The 19,957-nt window shown below is 42.4% G+C and overlaps 1 protein-coding gene across 2 annotated transcripts in view; it reads right to left on the bottom strand.

Moving 5' to 3' along the window:
• PRKACB (protein kinase cAMP-activated catalytic subunit beta) overlaps positions 1-19,957 on the bottom strand; it is a 57,159-nt gene that overhangs the window by 3,359 nt on the left and 33,843 nt on the right. For both annotated transcript variants that reach the window (XM_075832918.1, XM_075832920.1), the window contains exons 2-9: positions 17,773-17,834; positions 14,117-14,245; positions 10,994-11,092; positions 8,168-8,250; positions 7,921-8,047; positions 6,663-6,758; positions 6,254-6,376; positions 5,889-6,053 (exon numbers count right to left, since the gene is read on the bottom strand). In XM_075832918.1, coding sequence (XP_075689033.1) covers positions 5,889-6,053; positions 6,254-6,376; positions 6,663-6,758; positions 7,921-8,047; positions 8,168-8,250; positions 10,994-11,092; positions 14,117-14,245; positions 17,773-17,834 — 884 coding nt within the window. The remainder of the gene's footprint in view (positions 1-5,888; positions 6,054-6,253; positions 6,377-6,662; positions 6,759-7,920; positions 8,048-8,167; positions 8,251-10,993; positions 11,093-14,116; positions 14,246-17,772; positions 17,835-19,957) is intronic.

Below are 19,957 nucleotides of genomic sequence, written 5' to 3'. Positions count from 1 at the left end.
CTCATGAATATTAATTTGACCCATAAAACGGGCTTCAGTTGTATGTTGGTGAAATTGGCCTTGACAGCGGCATGCAGTGAAAACCATAAAAATTGTGCTCTTATGCCCGCACTAACAGCCCGGTCACATTTCTGTTCAGTATGTAAGATTCTGGTTTCAAAACCAGCCCCTCCCCCACACCCTTGAAGCAGAACTCGATGTTATGTCTTAAAAATTAAGAAGTAAAATAAAGATGTTTTAAACCATGTAAACTGCAAAAAAAAAAAAAAAAACAAAAAAAAAAAAACTGTATACATAACACAAGATTTATAGATTATGTTTTCAAGTGGTCAGGGTTGCCAACCTACCGTCCGTAAACTTACGGACAGTCAGCAAAAACCCAGTGTTTTCTGCCGTCCGTAGCAACCGGCAGAAAAAAACACGGTCCAGGATTTCTATGTTGCCTTCGATAATTTCCACTGCGAATGCGCCAAAATGTATATGCATAAACGCAGTGCAAACAATAAGGGGAGCGGACCCGCGACAAACTGCACGCGAAGTGGACTTGGAGCAGGGGAGGAGTGTATGACTGTCTGTGACTGTGTGACTTAGGTGATCTTAGTCAGAGACAGACCGTCATTGGGTCGGTGCGCGGACCAATGGGTAACCTGATCCTGACATCACGTGTGGGGATTAAATACACGGATTATGGGGGTTATATACAGGGTTGAGGGGGTAATATACGGGGATGATGGGGTCTCTGTATAAAAAAACATCACTGTATATAACACCCATCCTTCCTATATACAGTGATGATGGGGGTTATATACAGGGATGGAGGTACATCAGGTTTATCACTAGCTCTTGATTTTGTAATGGGAACTTAAAAACGTTGGTCTGTCCGTGATTTTTAGCTCAGTTGTCCAGAAATTACTGAAGGGGAGGTTGGCAACCCTGGTTCAGAATTAGAGAAACCCTCTCTGCGGTTCCCCATGATCTATGTACGGATGTTCTTTTGTTGTTTATCTTGTTATGTATCTTCAATAAAATAAAGATTTGAGAAAAATAAAAAAATAAAAAAAAAGAATTTGAGAAACCCTCGGACCTCCAGCTATCTTTGCCCCCTTTACTCTGATGTAAAAATAAAGTTATGGCTCAATGTAGCTGTAAGAGGTCTTGTTCTTTGGGGGATAAGTATGTTTTTTTTAATCATTTTCTACATATGGAATACATACAATAGCGCAGCTATAGAGGGTGCAGAGGTTGCAGCCAGGCCCTAAAGGGGCCCAAATAATCTGCCCCATGAGTAGACCAGTAGTATAAAAGATGTTGGTTAGTTACAGATTTTGCATTGGGGCACACGAGCCTCACGTTACACCTCTGAGTACATAGACATTAGGATAAATGTATGCCCCGACAGACCATCATAGGCACGCGCAGGTGGATTTGGTTAGGGGGCAGGCTAACTGGTTACATACATGGACCAGGCAATCGTGATCCCAGGGTTCACATTTAGGTAGCAAAGACAACCCCCTGCGCTAATGATGAATTGTATTGCTGAAAGGTTAGTACAGGAAGTACTCCTGCTTGCGTCATGTATAGACACGTCCTGGTGCGATAAAGGGAACCCGTCACGTTGAACATGCTGTCTGATGAATGGGCAACATGTGATACAGCAAAAAAAAAAAAAAGCGGAGTCGACTGATATATAGTTTTGTGGCAAATTATTTAGTATAAGTACACATTTAACACTCGTTATGGGCTTAAGAGTCCAGTGGGCGGTCTCATTCAGTGAGTGACAGCCTTCCCTGTATGAATGTTTATACAGAATAACGGTCACTGAGTAGCAACGCCCACTGGACTCGTAATTTATCATCTCTGCGTGTAATGAGTTTAAGAGTTACACTAAGGCTACATGCACGCGTTGCAGAATTTGATGCGGAAAATCCACATCAGAACGCAGGTAATATTTGAAATTTATATTATGTTTTTGATGCATTTTTAGGTGCAGTTTTTACATTTTGATGCGGAAACAGGTGCAGATTTTAGTGTTCTTTTTTTAAACAAACTTGTCCGATACAATTATGAGACGGAAACGCAAGATAAATGGACACGCTGCAGAATTTAAAATCCGCACCGCAGGTCAATTTATGTGCGGAAAAATTCTGCAACGCGTAGCTGAGATTACTTGGCATCTCATTTACTTTGCTAGTACTGTATTACACAGCAGATTTGCCGCAGTAAAAAGCCCCACACAATATGCATCGTGTGCATGTGGCCTAAATATTTCCCCACAAAACTATACTAAGTTAATCTACTCAACTCTGCCTGCGGTATAACACGCCGCCCGCAGATCAGACCGCATATTCAGCGTGACTGGAATGAAGGGAAACAGGTAAAAAAATAAAATAAATACGCAGCCTTCATTTTGATCTGCATTTGCCTTTGTTCTTGATTCCTATTTGGTATCTCCATACACAAATACGGCGGTAAATACAGAGAACACATCGCTGCATTACATGTCTGTATCTGGGACTGAATTTCATCTGATCACGATTAGTTAAATGAGGCCCCAGAGGTCAATACAGAGAGACTACACAGCTTGGAAAAAAGGCTTAAACACACTAGGCCTCATCCATATAACCAAAGGGTCAGTGTTGCCCATAGCAACCAATCAGATCACAGCTTGTATTTTCAACTCTCCTCTAGAAAAATGACACGCGGAATCTGATTGGTTGATGTAGGCCATGACGACAGGCATGAGGGCTGAGGGAGCTCGGAACCTGAATACCAATATGGCCGACCATTACGTCTCCATAGTGGTTTGTCGCCCGCTACCCTCAGATTCATGAATGGCAAATCTGCCTAGTTATGTAGCAATATGGGTAGAGGGAAAATCACTGCCGTAGAGGACAACTCGTTTATGTATATCCAGTTGAGGTTTATATGGGGGAAATGCTCTAATAGTAATGATATTATACTCCCTTTAAGCACAAGTTATCCAAAACATAACCTAGCGAATGACGGTCATTACTTATTTGATAAACGGATTATTTTATGTCCGAAAGGCCTGATCAAAGAAGAAAAAAAATAAAATTACTTGGACATGTGGGAAGCAAAGAGAGGAGATAATTAGGGCTGTAGAGAATTCACCAACACAAAAAAGAAACAGGGAGGGGGAGGGGGGTGATCCAGTAATTGCAGCAGGTCTTTGGTAATTGATCCATAGTCGGATTATCCCAAACGCAGTTCTGACAACTCGTAAAGACAAACAACCGGTTTCCTTTTATAAACTACACGGCATTTATAACATATCCATGTTTATTCGTTCCTTTTCTAAAGTAGAACTGGTGGGCGAAGAAACAGAGGATTTGTTTAAGACGGAGTTTCATAGATTTAGATGCTGCAGCTTGTTCACCAAGAAATCTTACATTATTGGGGTTCACAACTGCATTTAAAGAGAATGTCCTATCAGGACATCAATAAAGGGGTGACCCCCCCTGAGTTCGGGCAGAGAGAAGCGGAGGATCCTTTCACACCGGCCAATGATCAGGCAAACGAGGGTTCACAGAACGCTTGTACCCGATAATTACCCTGTGTAAACCGGGCAACGATCAGACGATGAACGAGCAAACGCTCCTTCATCAGCTGATTGTACAGTTTTAAATGATCATCATTGTCGGCAGCGCATGTCACTGTATAAATAGAGAGATGCGCTGCCAACATGATAGAAATGTATGGGGACGAGCGATCATAGTAAGAAGCGCTCGTCCCCATACTAGCTGCTTGTGAAAGGAGCAAACGAGCGCCGATCAACCAGCTGTCTCGTTGTTCGGCGCTAGTTTACACAGCCCACATCTGTCCCATAGTGGCCGCGTAGGTGATCTATATGGCCAAGTAAATGGGAGTAATGGTGCACGCCAGTTCTGATCTGATAGAACATCTGTATGATGTCCTAACTCAAAGGGAACTCTTCCTGAAAATACATTCCCTATAATGAGGTAGTCTCAATCATTATTTATCAGTCATCAACAGGATAGGTGCTAAATATCGGATCGGTGGGGGTCTGACCGCTGGGAGAACGGGCCTGCCTTGCCGTTCCCGGGACCTCATAGGAATGGAGCAGTAGTGCACATGCTCGACCACCGCTTGCTTTATTTCTATGGGGCTGCCGAGCTCCATGTTTGGCAGCCTCATAGGAATGACTGGAGAGGTGGCCGAAGATTGCGCACTACCGCACCATTCCTATGGGGCTCCGAGGAACTGCAAGCCAGGTCTGTTCTCATGATCAATGGGGGTCCCAGCGGTCTGACCCCCCACCGATCAGATATTTATCACCTATCCTGTGGATAGGTGATTAACAATGGATTATTGGAACATCCCTTTAAAGGCTATGTATACCTTTGAAATAGCTTTTTTTGGTTAATAAAATTGTCCATAGTGTAATAGGTTCCACTTCCTAATTAGTTTTTATTAAAAATTATTTTTACTTTGAGATACAGCTGCTTTGTAATTCTGTTTACAGGGCAGCTGTATCGAACGTTGAAACCTGTATCCGTCAGGACAGCGGGACTGACGGGCTCAGTGACAGCAGGTCCTGCGTGTCTGACACGCAGGATCGAGTGGTTACCGTTCACATCCAAGTTCATAACTTAAATGTGATCTATTACAGGTGGATCCCGCGTGGGCTCGCTTTCACTGAACCCATCAGTCAAAGGTGTACAAAGCCTTCGAGATAAATCTGGTTGGTCTACAAATACAATAATAAATCTTGCTCTGTAGAACTTTGGGATGGATGTATGAGGCTGTGGATTGACTAAACCTTTAAGTGTCGATCATACAAAAATATTAGTTTTAAAGATAAAAAAAACAAACGGGAAATTAAAGGGGCGTTCTCATTTCCGACACTCATGGGATATCCACAGGATATGCCATAAACGTCCGATGGATGCGGGTCCCATCTCTAGAAGCGGGCCCCCGGACCCTGTCGCTGCTCCACGCCCACTGAGTTACAAAGTGGCCGCGACCGCGGTGACACACCCATCGGACATTTGCATTTCTTCAATTATTTGTGTGTAGCGCCGATGCAGAGCAGGGAAATGAAGATGCACGGCTCATGCGTGTCCTCTGCCTGCTGGTGAAGATGGATGCAGGATTTGTGGTGCATTACAAAATCTAGGGGGAGCTTCCACTGACATTTTTATGTATTTATATGGCATATAATCTTTTACACGTTCTTTTAAATATAATCTTTTTCTTCTCGGATAACGCCTTTAAGAGGATGTAACATGTCACTCAGACTGGTCTCTCTTGTACGTTTTCACAGCTCCCATTCATTTTAATGCAGAGATGGTAAAGCATATGGTCAACTGCCCGTTGGCATCAGAACTGGAACCTATTAGTTCCTAACGAGACACGTCTACCTTAGCAACCCATTTGTTTGTTTTTGTGCCAGTGTATAAAAAAAATTCAATCAATAAGGCAACTTGAAAATAGCCTTTATTAAAAATCTCCTAGTTTTGGGTCTACAGCTCCTATGCAGACCCGTGTGTCTCCATGGTTACAGACTAAAAAAAAACAAAAACCTGTAGTCTTATCATGCAGTCACAATCCCATCTGTCGTTTGCTTCTTGATAACCTACTGAATGTAAGTAATCAAGAGATAGGGGGTAGATGGAGTGCGACTGAAGGATCAGACTACACAAGGTTTGTAGTCTAACCATAGACACACCTAATTCTGCATAGGAGCTGTATATACAAAACGGTAGGAGATTTTTTTAAATAAAAACAAACTGAAAAGTAGCCTGCTTTTTTTTATTTTTTATTTAAGCAATATAAAAGGTTGGCTGCAAAAACAGACATGGTATTTAATATCTGACTGACATCATAAAATGTATTATAGGAATTACCTTTCTCTGGTAGATTGCAATCCAATCTGTAGTGGCAAACCACTTGTGGTTCTTAATATCGCTGACCCCGTTCTTCAGATTCCCATATCGTTTGGTCAGATCTACCTGCAACAAGTTCCTTAGTAAATCTTTAAGATCTGAACTGAAGTGGGATGGAAACCGTACCTACAGCAAAGAAAAAGCAATTAGAATTTCTCACAGTCCTGCAGGATTATTCGGAGCTCGCTCCGGCTTGTGGAGGGAGAAGGTATTCGTACAATTCACCAACAGGATGACCAAGCGCGCGTGAATCTAGTCACAATATGACAGACAATATTGAACAGAGAATTTTTTACTTTTCGTTTCAACCAAAACCTAAAATGTACCTTTCCAGAAACAATTTTTTCATATATTTGAATGGGCTGATCCGCGAAAAATGGAGGATAACCAGCCGCCATTTCATAGATTAGCACACCTAATGCCCACCAGTCAACTGCTTTGTTATAGCCCTGAAATAAGAAAAATAAATTTCCCATCAGATCAAACCAACAAAGTTTATTACCTGTACGAAAACCTAAAGAGTATTGTGCGCAATTGAAAATTGGGGTCAAGTCAAAGTTACATATTTCCCTGGCGTTCACCTTTAGTAGAACTTGTGTTTACCATGACAGACGGCAGGGAAGAGAGAATGCACATGCTATGGAGAACCTGTGCGCTTAAGTCTTGAGAACAGGAACTAAACCAACAGAATTAAATAAATGGACAGAATATGACCTAGGTCTACTTGTTGCTTGCCTTGCTCAAAATAATTTCTGGCGCCAGGTACTCTGGGGTTCCACATAATGTCCAAGTTCTCCCCTTTACTCGCTTGGCAAACCCAAAGTCTGTGACCTGTAAGAGAAATATTACGTTACATTTCCAACTTCATCTCTGAACACTAAGAGATCATAGAACTCAATTATATACTATATAATATGTGCCAGCTGCTGTAAGGATCGATATCTGTAGGATTGGTGATATGGAGGGGCCATTTGTCGATACAAGCGTTGCCCCATATCAGTAGTGGGGCATTTTGGACAGCGGCCTATTATCTAAACTTGCAAAGCATTGAGGTCCAATGTAAAAATGTCTATCATCTGACGAGATGACATAACTTTATTCTAAATAAATGATATAGCAATAGTAGTAACTTCTGTTTTTGTCGTTTTTCAGTTCTCTGAATGTAGACCGCAGCTTAGAAAGGTTGTCCCATGAATCATTTTCATATCAAAATGTTGCGAAATGCAGCGAATAGTGTTTTTCATTAAAAAAAAAACTTTTTTTGCTTATGTATCTCCCCTTGTCACTGCTGCTACTAATCTGTCCTGCTGGAGAAGTATCTGAGCAGAAACAGTGTTTCCTTTAGGTGAGGATATAGTCCCATCTTACTTCCTCTGCAGAATGAGTCTTCTCAGCTATACTTTCATGCTACTGCACAGGCTCTGCTCCTTCCCTGACAAGCAGGACAGAAGGCCTTTTCTATTGGCTGCTCTGCAGTGAGAAGAGGATCACTATGCAGAGACCGGACGCTGGTTGCCATGACTAAGCCCAGGGTCCTGTAAATCTTCACACATGCAATTACAATTTTTACTTCAGTTTCTTCTAGGTATATCAATACACAGATACAAAAAGGACCTTTACCAATCCAGTGTAATAACTAAGGCATCATATGCACAAGACCATTTCTCATTTGCGGTCCGCAAAAAAACAGGTCTTCGGGTCGTCTGTGGTCTGTCTTTTTTTTTGGTGGACCATAAACTAGAAGACAGACTGCAAACACTTACAAGAATAGGATCTGTTCTATAATATGCGGGATACACTGATCCGTGTTTTTTTTTTTGCGGATGTGCGCATGGCCCCATACAAATGCATGGCTCAGTACGCCATCCGAAATAAAAACGTTTAGGACACTGACGAAAACAGTCGTGTGCATGAGCCCTAGAAAATAGACACGTTGGTTGTAATGGCAGGTATATGTCGGTCATATACATAGAGCGTAAATAAGTCCACTCACCTGAATATATCCTTGTTGGTCAATTAAAAGATTTTCTGGTTTGAGATCTCTGTAGATGAGGTCTAATGAATGGAGGTACTCGAATGTTAAAACTATCTGAGCTGCATAGAACCGGGCATGGGGCTCACTGTAAAGAAACAAGGCACCTTAGATAACGCCACTAGCCGGATCCCACATACAGACTGGTATGAGACGACAAACGGGTTACAAAAGAAACGTAACCTGCGTGTCCGGACCATAAACTGACCTGAACCTGCCGATTCTTCTTAGATGTGAGAACATTTCACCCCCAGGCACATATTCCATAACCATGTATAAATTTGAGTTATCCTGTAGGGAACAAAAAAATACATATTAAGATACAGCACCATAATGTGAAGGGCAGTCACTGACGTGTACTGGTGTAATCCACACAATCAAGGAGATTTTTAATTTTTATATTAAAGTGACCGCTGCGGCCAATCAGAGGGCTCAGCGGGGTTCTCTGGCGATAAATAGAATTTCTGGCATAATGCCAGAAATACAACTTATGGCTGTTGTGCCCTAAGCCCTCTGATTGGCTGCAGCGGTCACATGCTATGTGCATGTAAACAACCACTGGGGGAAAGTATTGCTTTTTTGTTTTATTTATTTCATTTCCAGCCGCCAAGATTTTTTTTTTCACATCTTGGATAACCCCTTTAGAAAGTGAAAACTTGAGGAAAGGGAAAGTATAAGACCGCTCTGATATCTGCACTGTAACGAGCCGTACCGCTGTGTGTCCATCACAAGACCAGGACAGATTTATATTCTCTAAAAGCTAAAGAGAACCGATCACCTCCCCTGACATGTCTATTCTAGTAAATAATTGTTTTCCCCATCAAACAAATCTAGAACATCTTTTCTTAGAACTTTGCATTGTGCCGCTCCTCTGTTACTCTTCTTACAAATCTATGAATAATAAAAAAAAATTGACAACTGGGTGTTACCCTTATCCTTGACAGGGGTGTATGTCTTCAGTCTGGTACAGTCAGCACTAATTGGACTGTAGGGACACACCCCTAACACCCAGTTGTCAATGTATTCATACGTTTCTAGGAGGAATAATAGAGGAACAGCACAACGTAGAGTTCTACAAGAAGCTGTACCAGAATTATTATTAAATGGAGAACATAAGTATTTAGTAAAATAGACATGTCAGGAGAAATCACTGTCCTCCTTAACAATGAAAGATGCTATGGAATGACAGCAAACAGAGATCTTAAACCGTGAGGAAATTCAGAAAGAATATTGGAAAATTATATAACATTTTCCACTACACAAATATGATCCACTACACAAATATGATCCTGTATATGCTGAAAATTGAGTATTCCTATTGCGTTTTTTGGGTGGAGACAGACAACCCCTACCCATAGGTTCTAGTTAAACAAACTGATATAAAAGCTTAAGGAGAGAATCGCACTAGAGACTCCTATTAGCCAAAGCCGAGAGCCACTGCAACAAATCACTCTCCCTCTGATAGACCTGGCTTGTCTGATTGCAGAGACGTCTTATTGTTCACCGGCAAGGAAATTAGGAGTCCCTTGCAGATTCCCCTGGTGAGAACAGCAAATTGCCAGGGGTGCCTACAGAGGAATCCCATAGCAATTAGTTTATCCTTGGAGGAAGTGTAATCCAGAGGGAGCCCATATGGCAGCCATATTGGAGGGAGATATAGGCAAGAAATAGTTCAATCTAAAATTTTAAACAGCTTGCCAGAATAGGACGACCCAAGGACTTCTACTTACTGATTTCATTCATTTTAACTGAAATGTTAAATAAATGCGCAGTCAATACCCCAGTGATGAACAGGAGACCATTCCCTTCACTTGTTTTATTTGCACTGCAGCTGAAGGCAAACATTTCCCAGCAATTGTTACTGGAAGTGAAGTCTGGAACACGTTACCTTCTCAGTGCTAAAAGGCTTTAGTAGACCAATATTAGGGCTGGGCAATGAACTGAAATTCAGCACAATTAATTGACGTCATCTTGCAAATTTCGTTTTTTTTTTTACATGCTTAAACGTTCTGCATCTTCAGGACACAGACAGCGTTAAATCCAATGGTAGAGCAGAGACCTTTACGGTTCACTGCTCCACCACTGACCATGTATCACCGGACGCGAGTGCCGCACAGAGGGATCTCCTACACTCGTCGTTGCAACAGGTTAGGCATGTATATTATTTTTATTACCGGGCACTATACTGTGCGGGGGGCACTATGGGGGCATTATACTGTGTGGGGGGCACTATGGGGGCATTATACTGTGTGGGGGGCACTATGGGGGCATTATACTGTGTGGGGGGCACTATGGGGGCATGATACTGTGTGGTGGGCACTATGGGGGCATGATACTGTGTGGGGAGCACTATGGGGGCATGATACTGTGTGGGGGGCACGATACTGTGTGGGGGGCACTATGGGGGCATGATACTGTGGGGGGGGGCACCATGGGGGCATTATACTGTGTGGGGAGCACTATGGGGGCATTATACTGTGTGGGGGGCACCATGGGGGCATTATACTGTGTGGGGGGCACCATGGGGGCATTATACTGTGTGGGGTCAGTGTCGGGGTATATTATATACAGTAGTATACTGCAGGGAATATTAATTCAATGGCGTAGCATGCAAATAGGGGGCGTGGTATGTAAAATGGGGTGTGGTCTAACTAATCAGTCATTAATCGTAATTGAGGTTACATGTTCAATCAGGATTTTGATTTAGGACATAATTGCCCAGCCCTAGTGAATATGCTGGTAGAAAAATGTAAAATATCCCTGTGATTTCACTGCACAAAATCATGACGCCACATTATATGGCAGCTTCCCCTACTCCCGGGACAAGAACAATGTTGAAAGATTGATGGATAACCCCCCTGTCTGTGGAGGAAAGGTTCTCCATAACACTTGATAATCTCTTCATATTAATCACAGTCCCTCTTCAGCCTCAATACTAGAGATTAGCTGGACGTCTCGGACGATAGCGCAAAAACTTTTCTGCCCACAGTGAAGAATTTGCAACACAAATATAGGCCGACTCCATGATCATTACCTTGAATGAATACTCCAACCTCACCAGGAAAGGGAAGTTGACGGCTTGTAATATCCTCTTCTCATTGAGCGTGTGTTCTATCTGCTTCAGTTTAACCACCTGTAAAAAAACAAAACAGTATTTGCAGTAAGAACTGAATATTCTAGAAACCATTGCATCGTCCCAAAAGTCACCGCAAAAGTCGTACATTGGATAAAAAACATCTTTGCAGCCAGACAGACATCGTACATTAGGACGTTCGTGCAACGTGCACTATTATTTTGATCTATTTAAAGGGAATCGTTGGGGCCGTTTTATAATAGGTTGAATAGTGTGCGCCATATTTAGCATACGTCCCTCCTTTTATCACGGGGAGGCGAGAGACACGGCACAGCGATGGCCCTGAGCGCTACATTTTAGATTACGGTTGCATCTTATCCCAGCTCGGGTCTATGACATTACTTTTGCTTAGCAGAAGACTGAATTATAGAAGAGTGACGACGGTGAAGACACGAGGCAGACATTTTGGGGTGCGCTACTATATAGTTATAGGAATGAAAACACGGAAAGCTGTGGTGTTGTCACTGGTCTCTAGTGAGCCGATCGGTTCCGGCCTCATGATTGTACGAGCTGTACAGGAAACGCTGCTTCCACCACATGTGGGGGCGGCAGGTACGAGCTTTAGTGGAACAAAAGGGCTGCTAGACAAGATAATCAACTCTACAAAACCGATCTCCCCAGAGAGCAATAATGTCATCGAATGGTCTGCAACTTGTGTATGTGAAACTACCAATCCCAACACACTGCAAATGGCAGGAATGCTGGGAGTTGTACTTTCACAGCATCTTGAGAGCCATAGGTTGCAGAAATGCTGTAAAATGAACTGTGTGACCCTAAACGCCTTAAGGGCATGATATTTTTTTATCATATTGCTTTGAATAGAATATTAACAAATTTTATTTATTTATATTCTCATATTCCACTTTTTACTTTTTTCTTTCTTTTCTGCACTATGGGGGCTGCCATTTTTTCTTCATCTCTGTATGTGTCGATTAACGACGCATACAGAGATGGAATACGGCACATACAGCCCTATAGAGAATGCGAACGGGAGCCGTTCCATTCACTTAGCGTACGCCGTCTGTGTGGGAACGGCGCATGCGCTGCTCCCACACAGACCAAAAGGTAGATCTTTGGCAGAGCGAAATCCAGCGCCATTTTCATGTGGACCGGAAGCCCCTGCCGGACAGTACGATGACGACTTCCGGCCGCGGCTTCCGGCCATATCTTCAAGGAAGCGAAGGTGCAAGGAATAGGAGCAGAGGCGGCAGGAGCAGGTCATTTATGTTTGTGTATGTGAGGTGTGTATTATGTTCGGGTTATACTGTCGTCTGAGCACTGTATCTAATCCTCCTACACTGTGCAGTCGCTCAGAAAATGGCAGCACACAGTGTAGGAGGTTTGAAGATTGAAGATGGGAGCGAGTGTGTCTACCCCAAATTCGCAGCATAAAGCAATGAGGTTGCTTTACCACATTGACCATGCTGCAATTTTTGGGAACTGCTCCCTCTAGTGGCCAACACATGGAAATGTTATAAATTAGAATCTAATTTATAATATTTCCTGACTTGTGAAAAAATTAAAACAATGTGTAATCACTTAAATAATAATTGTTTAACTAAAAAAAAAATAATTTCTAGCGACACATTCCCTTTAAGGATTGAGCATTTTTTTCAGTCTATTTTTCACTCCCCGTCTTTCAAGAGCCATAACGTTTTTATTCTTCCGTAAAAGTGGTGCGAGAGCTTATTTTTTGCGGGAGGAGTTGTAGTATCTATTGACACCATTTAAAATACCATATAATGTACTGGGAAATGAAAAAAAACAAAAAAAAGTCTTTGCAGGCTGAAATTGGAAGAATCTGATTTCTCCATTGTTTTTTTTGGCTTTCACCGTGCGGTAAAAAAAACTTAATCAACTTCACTTTATTCTGCATCTCAATACAATTAGTGATATCAAATTTAGCGATTTTTTTTATATTTTACTACTTTTACAAAGAAAAAATTAGTTTAAAAAAAATAAAAAAATAAAATTGTGTGTCGCCACATTCTGAGAGTCATAAACTTTTTATTTTTGCGTGGATTGAGTGGTATAAGGGATTCTATCTTTTGCGGGATGAGCTGAGGTTTTTATTGGTTCCATTGTTTGGTACATACATTTTGATCCGTTTTTCTGGGAAAAATTTTTTGAGATCTAATGTGACAAAAAAAAATAAAATATGCCGATTTTGGCAGTTTAAATTTTTTGTTTTTCAGGCCGTTCACCGTGCAAGTTAAATAGTATATTGTAATAGCTCGGACTTTTACGAACGCGGTGATACCAATGTTTTTTTCTTCTTCATTACTTCAGAGGAAAAACCTATTAATAACTTTATTCAACTTTTTTTTTTAACTCATTTTATTAGCCTCACCTAGGGGGACTTGGACCAGCAATCACTGGTACAATACACTAGAATACTAATGTATTGCAGTATATTGTCATTTTTACAGGCTTCTTTTAAGGCATGCCACAGGCAGTTCTTAACAGAGGCAGCACTTGAGGGGTTAAACGGCCAGGAACAGCGCGATCGCCATTCCCGGCCGTTAGCCCCTGGTGTCAGCTGTAATACACAGCTGACAGCAGCTGAGTATGGAGTGACCTCAGCCCGCCATACTTTCCTATGACTTACATGTACGTGATAATGCGTCAAGAAGTTAAATGAACATGTCCACCTTTTATAACCTTATTATTTTTAGGGCCAAAATTCTGTGCCTTTTAGAGCTTAAATTTTCTGATACAGAGCTCCAAATCCCCTGCATAGACCGAGTTAATAGCCTGTTGTCACCTCTAGAGGTTGCGCTTACTGCATACTATTTAATTATTGAATTCAATCTATAAACAGTATGAAGTGAGCGCCATCTAGTGTTGCCTGCGGGCGGACAAAATATTAGATTTTAACTATGTCTTTGCAGAGTATCTATCATAAAAATGGAGCTTTGATCCCGATTAAGAACTTAAATCAGCACAGAATTTCTTTTTTTTTTTAAAGAAAAAAACCAAAAACTGCACCCAAGGGTGGACTATTCACGTTAAGACCAGACATACCTTCTGTTTATCCAAGATCTTCATGGCGTAATACTGATCGGCTCCTTTATGCTTCACCAACATTACTCTTCCAAATGAGCCAGTGCCCAAAGTCTTTATCCTCTCGAAGTCATCAAGGCCGGCGGTGTTCTGAGAGACAGACACATTATCATTTAACTATTTGAAGACGCAAATGTTTCATTGGCAGAGGGAAACTGTTTGCATTGGACTACGTACAAATATAACAGAAGCCAGGCTGACTAACAGGTTTATGAACATTTTGGCACAGCGTATGACTGAGTGGGGGTATGCCAACCGATTACCAACGTGTAGTAAGTACGGCCATTGTGCTCACAGATACTTTACAAGACCGGGATCTTTATATCATTTCCTCATAATTATAGAATATAGTATTTCCTGGACCGACCCCAGTAAGGGGAGCCGGACTCCTAGCATCATAGTTATCTATGACGCTAGGGGCCCCCATAGTGAAAATTACAGATAACTAGGATGCTAGGAGCCCGGCTCCCTGAACTTTGGTCGGCGCAGAAAATATGGCCGAGACAGTCCGTATATCACTGACCGAGAACGGCTGTCTGAATAAGGCCTTAGGGTACTGGCTGCTGCTTACAAATACAGATTTAGATCGAATAAACTTGCCAGGTCCCAGTTTTGTATATGTATCACAGCACATTGCAGGTGATACTCCATTGTGCTCCTGCATCCCTTATTACAGTATGGTTTCTACATTGTAGCAGTTGGTGGCCGTTATCGCCATGACACATTTTCCAGTGCAAGTGTCAGACTCCATCACCCTGTTTTACGGTCACCGGGATGTGGGAATGCTCATCCAAGTGTGATGTTTGCCCACCATGTTGGTGTAGTTTGCTGCTGCTCTCTTACCCCATAGTGCTGTGCCCATAGAGAGCTGCATCTCCTCCTCCGACACTTTCTGCAGACAGATTTATAGTCAACGGAGGAGTTTCTAAAAATGAGTGAAAGGGGAACTAAAGGCTGTTGAAAGGTGAGGAAGAAGCCAGTTTCCTCTAATTATATATTACAATTTCTCATTTATTCACAGGTTACTGAATGATGCAATTAAAGGGGCTACACACAAACCTCCCGTCGCACTGCAGCGTCAGCCTATAGGAATATATGAGTTGTGCATTTATACAAAAGTCACAAAAACCATGTTCATAAGAAAGAAATGAATCTGCCAGTGTAAACCGGCATGAAAAGGGCAAACGGTAAGGAGAGCGAGCGCTCTCACATCACTCGTTCACAATCATTGCCCTCTATACAGGGCAGCGATCAGTCGAACGAACAAACGGTGGTTCATCGGATCTATTACATAGCCATAAATATGGTCACAAGTCTGCAGCACATCTCGCCGTGTAGACAGGGGACGAGCTGCTGACCAAATGTATGGGGTCGAGCGATTGTAGTAATGATCATTCATCCTCACGCTCCCGTTCATTGGTCCGTTTGAATGGCGCATACGCGCAGAGGAGCTATATTATCGATCGGTGCTCATTAATAGGTGGTAAACATGGGCGAATATCTGCCAGTGTAAAACCAACTTAACAAGTGAACTGCAGAAAATGGGAATAGTCAGCCTACTGTGACCATTGGGTCGTCACGATACCAGAATTTGGACTTCGATACCGATACCTTGTGTAGTATTGCGATTGGATACCAAAACGACATTTTGGCAACAGTAATAAAAAAAAAAAAATAAGTTCTTCCATTTTGTGATGTGAGGCGCGAGGTGGGATGAATTTTGAATGTGCTTCACATCATGTTTCTCAGTCAATGGGTTAATGTGTAAGGTACATGATGGGGTTAATTACTATTAATGTGAGGCACATGGAGGTTAAATTCATAACATCTCGTGCCTCAGTAAGTGATAGAAAGCGGTTTTATTTTATTTTTTTACGGCATTCACTTCATAAAGGACGCAAAAAATTTGTTGTGCAGATTACTGCCACGCCAATACCTAGTGTGTATATTTTATGTATTGAGACTTATTTTAATGTTTATTGTATAAAAGGTGTATATGTATTATTTTTTTTTAATTAAAATTACTTTGTTTTTACTTTTTTATTTTTAAACTTTAATGTACTGGCATATATCTATATACAGATAGTACACAGGCAGTTAGGACATACCTGAGTATGCCCTAACAGGAAATATGGTCAGACAGCCCTGGGGTCCTTCAATGGACCCTGGGCTGTCTGCCCATATATGATATGTCCCTCAATCGCATCACAGAGAAGCGTCACAGGTATTGCCTGTGACACGATCCAGGGGGCATCCCCCTTCTCATTGACCCCTTGAATGCTGGGGTCAGTTTTGATTGCAGCATTCAGGGGAATAGCGATGAGGTTTCACTGGTCTCCGCCGTTAGAGCTTTTCCCCGTTCCTGACATGTGCGTGCGCGGTCAGCATGAGGTGATGCGGCCGGCGCTGCACTTTTAAGTGGCAGGCACTGAAGACAGAACATGGGGGTGTTTGGCGGGATTTTGTGACATAACCTCCAAATCCCCTGGAAGAATCTATAAGGAAGTTCCCCTAAATAAAAAAAAAAACACAGATCTAGTAGATTTGTTGCTTACATTTTATTTTGTGCCGTCTTCCAAAAGAATCTCTACCCTTACAGGTTTTATATATACTCTATGTCTGATAATCCTGCAACTATCAGGTCCCATTGAGGCTGGATGAAGGACATTTTACTTTATATTCTAGGTTATTCATACCATCAGTTACCGAGTCCTTGACTGAAACAATGAATCACGAATTCTATTAATTAAATCAAATATGGAAACGTTCAATCCCGTCCAGTGCATTTGTATGAACATTGGGCTCAACCAAATCTCGTAACAGGTTTTGCAGAAAACGGCGAAATAGTTTTGCTTGGCTTCATCCATGATTATTGTGATTGATGTTCCCTAGTATAATGGCTTTACAGTGCACGTAACCACACAGTCCTTCCACTTCCCCAAAACAGTATCTGTAGGCATATAGAAGATCATAGTATAAAGGATATGCAGGTATAAATGATCTGATGAAGTATATAACACTGCATTTCTATAAACTTGACTGCGCTCAGATAAATAGTACCCAGCCCAGGTCATTCATCTCTCTGCTGACCTGTTATGTATGGGTCCCTAACGCCCTGTTCACACAGTGCTTTGCAGGCAGAAAGATTTTGACCTGCCGGCAGAACATTTGCAGTGTTTTTCGGCTGAGGCCATTGAGCGCCGCGGGCAAAAAACGCTTTCTCTGCCTCCCATTGATGTCAATGGGAGGTCAGAAGCGGAAATGCCCAAAGAAAGGGCATGTCGCCTCCGCCTCTCATTGAAAGTGGGAGGAGATTTTGGGCATTTTTTGACACTGTTTCTGCGTCAAAATACTCGCCCTTAGGGTCCAGGACCAAAAAGTGTGGCGGCAACCTCTGCACCACCGCTATAACTACAGTGCTCCCTGCACCATATAGTTGCAGGGAGTACAGTGGGAAAGTGCAGCCATAAAAAAAATGATACATACAAGCATTATATATACATATATACAGACACATTTTAGTTATCCAGCAGTAACCATATCAATGTCTTCATAAATACCGTGTAAAATCATCCAATGTCTGGATATCTGCGTAAGAAACGACCTAATATCCTCACCTGGGGCGGACTTTCCCATTTTCTTAAAAAGTCTTCTTTGGCTTTGGCTAGAAACTCTTTCACTGCAAAAGAAAAAAAAAGGAACAGTTACACCAACCGTTAAAAAAAGAGGGGAAGATACATACACAGCACGAATTATTAGAGATCCAACAGTGGGAAGGTGAATGATTTGCAGAATTATTCACACCCCTAGGATGCGACAACTTGTCTATACTTTATCCTGTACACCAGTGGTCTCCTCCAACTTGTGGCTCTCCACCTTCACCCATACAGAAATTTTCTAAACGTCTCTCGATATGACTCAAGTTACAAAAACTTGAGCCTGGCACAATAAGAAAGGTCTTCCTTCCTTCACAATGCTAAAAACCAAGGGCGGATGTAAATCCTCTCACATTCATTTCATTGGGGAGAGACCGACCGCGCATACATCGTCTACTCTCCCCCGCCAATGAGACTCAGCGCGGTGGCCCTTCATTTTCAGGATTGTGGTTGTCCAAGAGGTCGAACCCCAACAGATCATGAAGTAATGGCATATCCTAAGCAATTAGCCATTACTTTATAAGATAGGAGTTCTAGTATTTTCTAAGAACAGGTCTTTTACATAAAAAGGCCGACATACTGTAGACCGTCAACCAGATAACATGCAATTTTGAAAACAAAAATTTGGCATTTGTAATTAAAATTTTCATCTACAGCAAACTTGCTCAGTTTCTCAGACGTATGCCCCCATCGCCAAATTCAAATCCAAGCCAATTTCCAATTATTTTTTTTAGCAATTACTCCCAAACCGATGGCCCTTCTCATCTAACCAATGTTGTGCAATTAGTTTCCATGCCATATAGAGTAACCGTGCCACCGCTACTTTGCCGGCCTCCGTAGTCGTTCGAGCCTCCACATAGCCCAAACAACAGGCAAATGGAGAGGAGACGACAGCGACAGAGTAAACCTCCTTCACTTTGTCTATCACACCTTGCCAAAACCGCTCTAATTCAGGACAGGCCCAAAACCTGCAGTAAGTCAGCTGCCTGGGATTTGCACTTCGGGCAGAGCGAGTCAGCACGGATCCCAACATCACAGGAATTTGAGTTTTATAGACTTTGAAACAAGTATAGATGTGAAAGTCTATGGGCCTCCCTGAGGGAGAATTGGGGTACCTTCCCGAGAAGGTCCTGCCAGTGACCTTCCTCAATAGGCTCAATATCACCCTTAGGTCGTCACACACTGCAATGAAATGTCTGGCCAGCTGATTGCTTCCAGGTTGTTCAGCATCTAACACCAAGCAATGACAGCGCTCCTGGCACACAATTCCCTAAAATGTCATTGTATGCCGTCACATTGAGATTTCCCTCCACTAAGGTCTCAAAAACCATTACGTGTCCTCCATCAAACCTACCAGCGAGCGCCACTCATGTGAGCAAGAAGTTCTCATGGCATAAACCAAGATCAGATACATAATCCAGATAGTCTCGTGTTCTTCATCCCTCCGGAGAAAGCTTTCCCTGCTCCATCCCTCCAGCCAACGTCTGGCATCACACATGATGAGGTCAGGAATGTGCGGCCTCGCCGACGCCTTAATCCATGAAGCTCCTGACCAACAATTTGTCGTCATTTGAAGATAGTTTGGAACTTGGTTGTGATTCTGTTCAGTAATCGTCAGCACCACGTGGTCCTGTTCTCGGAACTCACGTTATTATTTCCTTGCAGCTGAGCCGCTGCGGCTTGTAGCACTTACAGGTGACCAGGACTAAAATCTAAGAAGTGGCTTGTAGTAAATGGGACATCTTATATTAACACATTGGGAGTGGCTGAACTCTGCAATGTGGACTACTCTTCTGCATGCTGAATTTGGCGCCCCCATTAGCAAGTGGTGACTTGAAATGACAACCTTTTAAATAGATGGGGGGGGGGGGTTTACATAACTGACTTCTATCTATAAAAAGACACACACGCACAGCTCTGTATATTGGATGCCTTTGAGCATGCCACAATTTCCGTGTCCCATGGTAAACAATTAGAGGCACATGGGGGGACAGAACGGGCCCATAGCAGTTATAGGTCCCATATTATGGATCTGTAAACCAGCTTTGCTGTGATTCGCTCTTCCCCAGTATAAATAAAAACAACGGAGGTTTCACCAATAACCACCTATACGCACCCTCCTGAGCATGTAATCGAAGAAAAACAA

The sequence above is a fragment of the Rhinoderma darwinii genome, chromosome 7 (assembly GCF_050947455.1).
Source record: "Rhinoderma darwinii isolate aRhiDar2 chromosome 7, aRhiDar2.hap1, whole genome shotgun sequence".
Lineage (NCBI taxonomy): Eukaryota > Metazoa > Chordata > Amphibia > Anura > Rhinodermatidae > Rhinoderma > Rhinoderma darwinii.
Note: the sequence above shows the minus strand (reverse complement) of the source record. Positions and strands in the feature narration are given on the sequence as shown.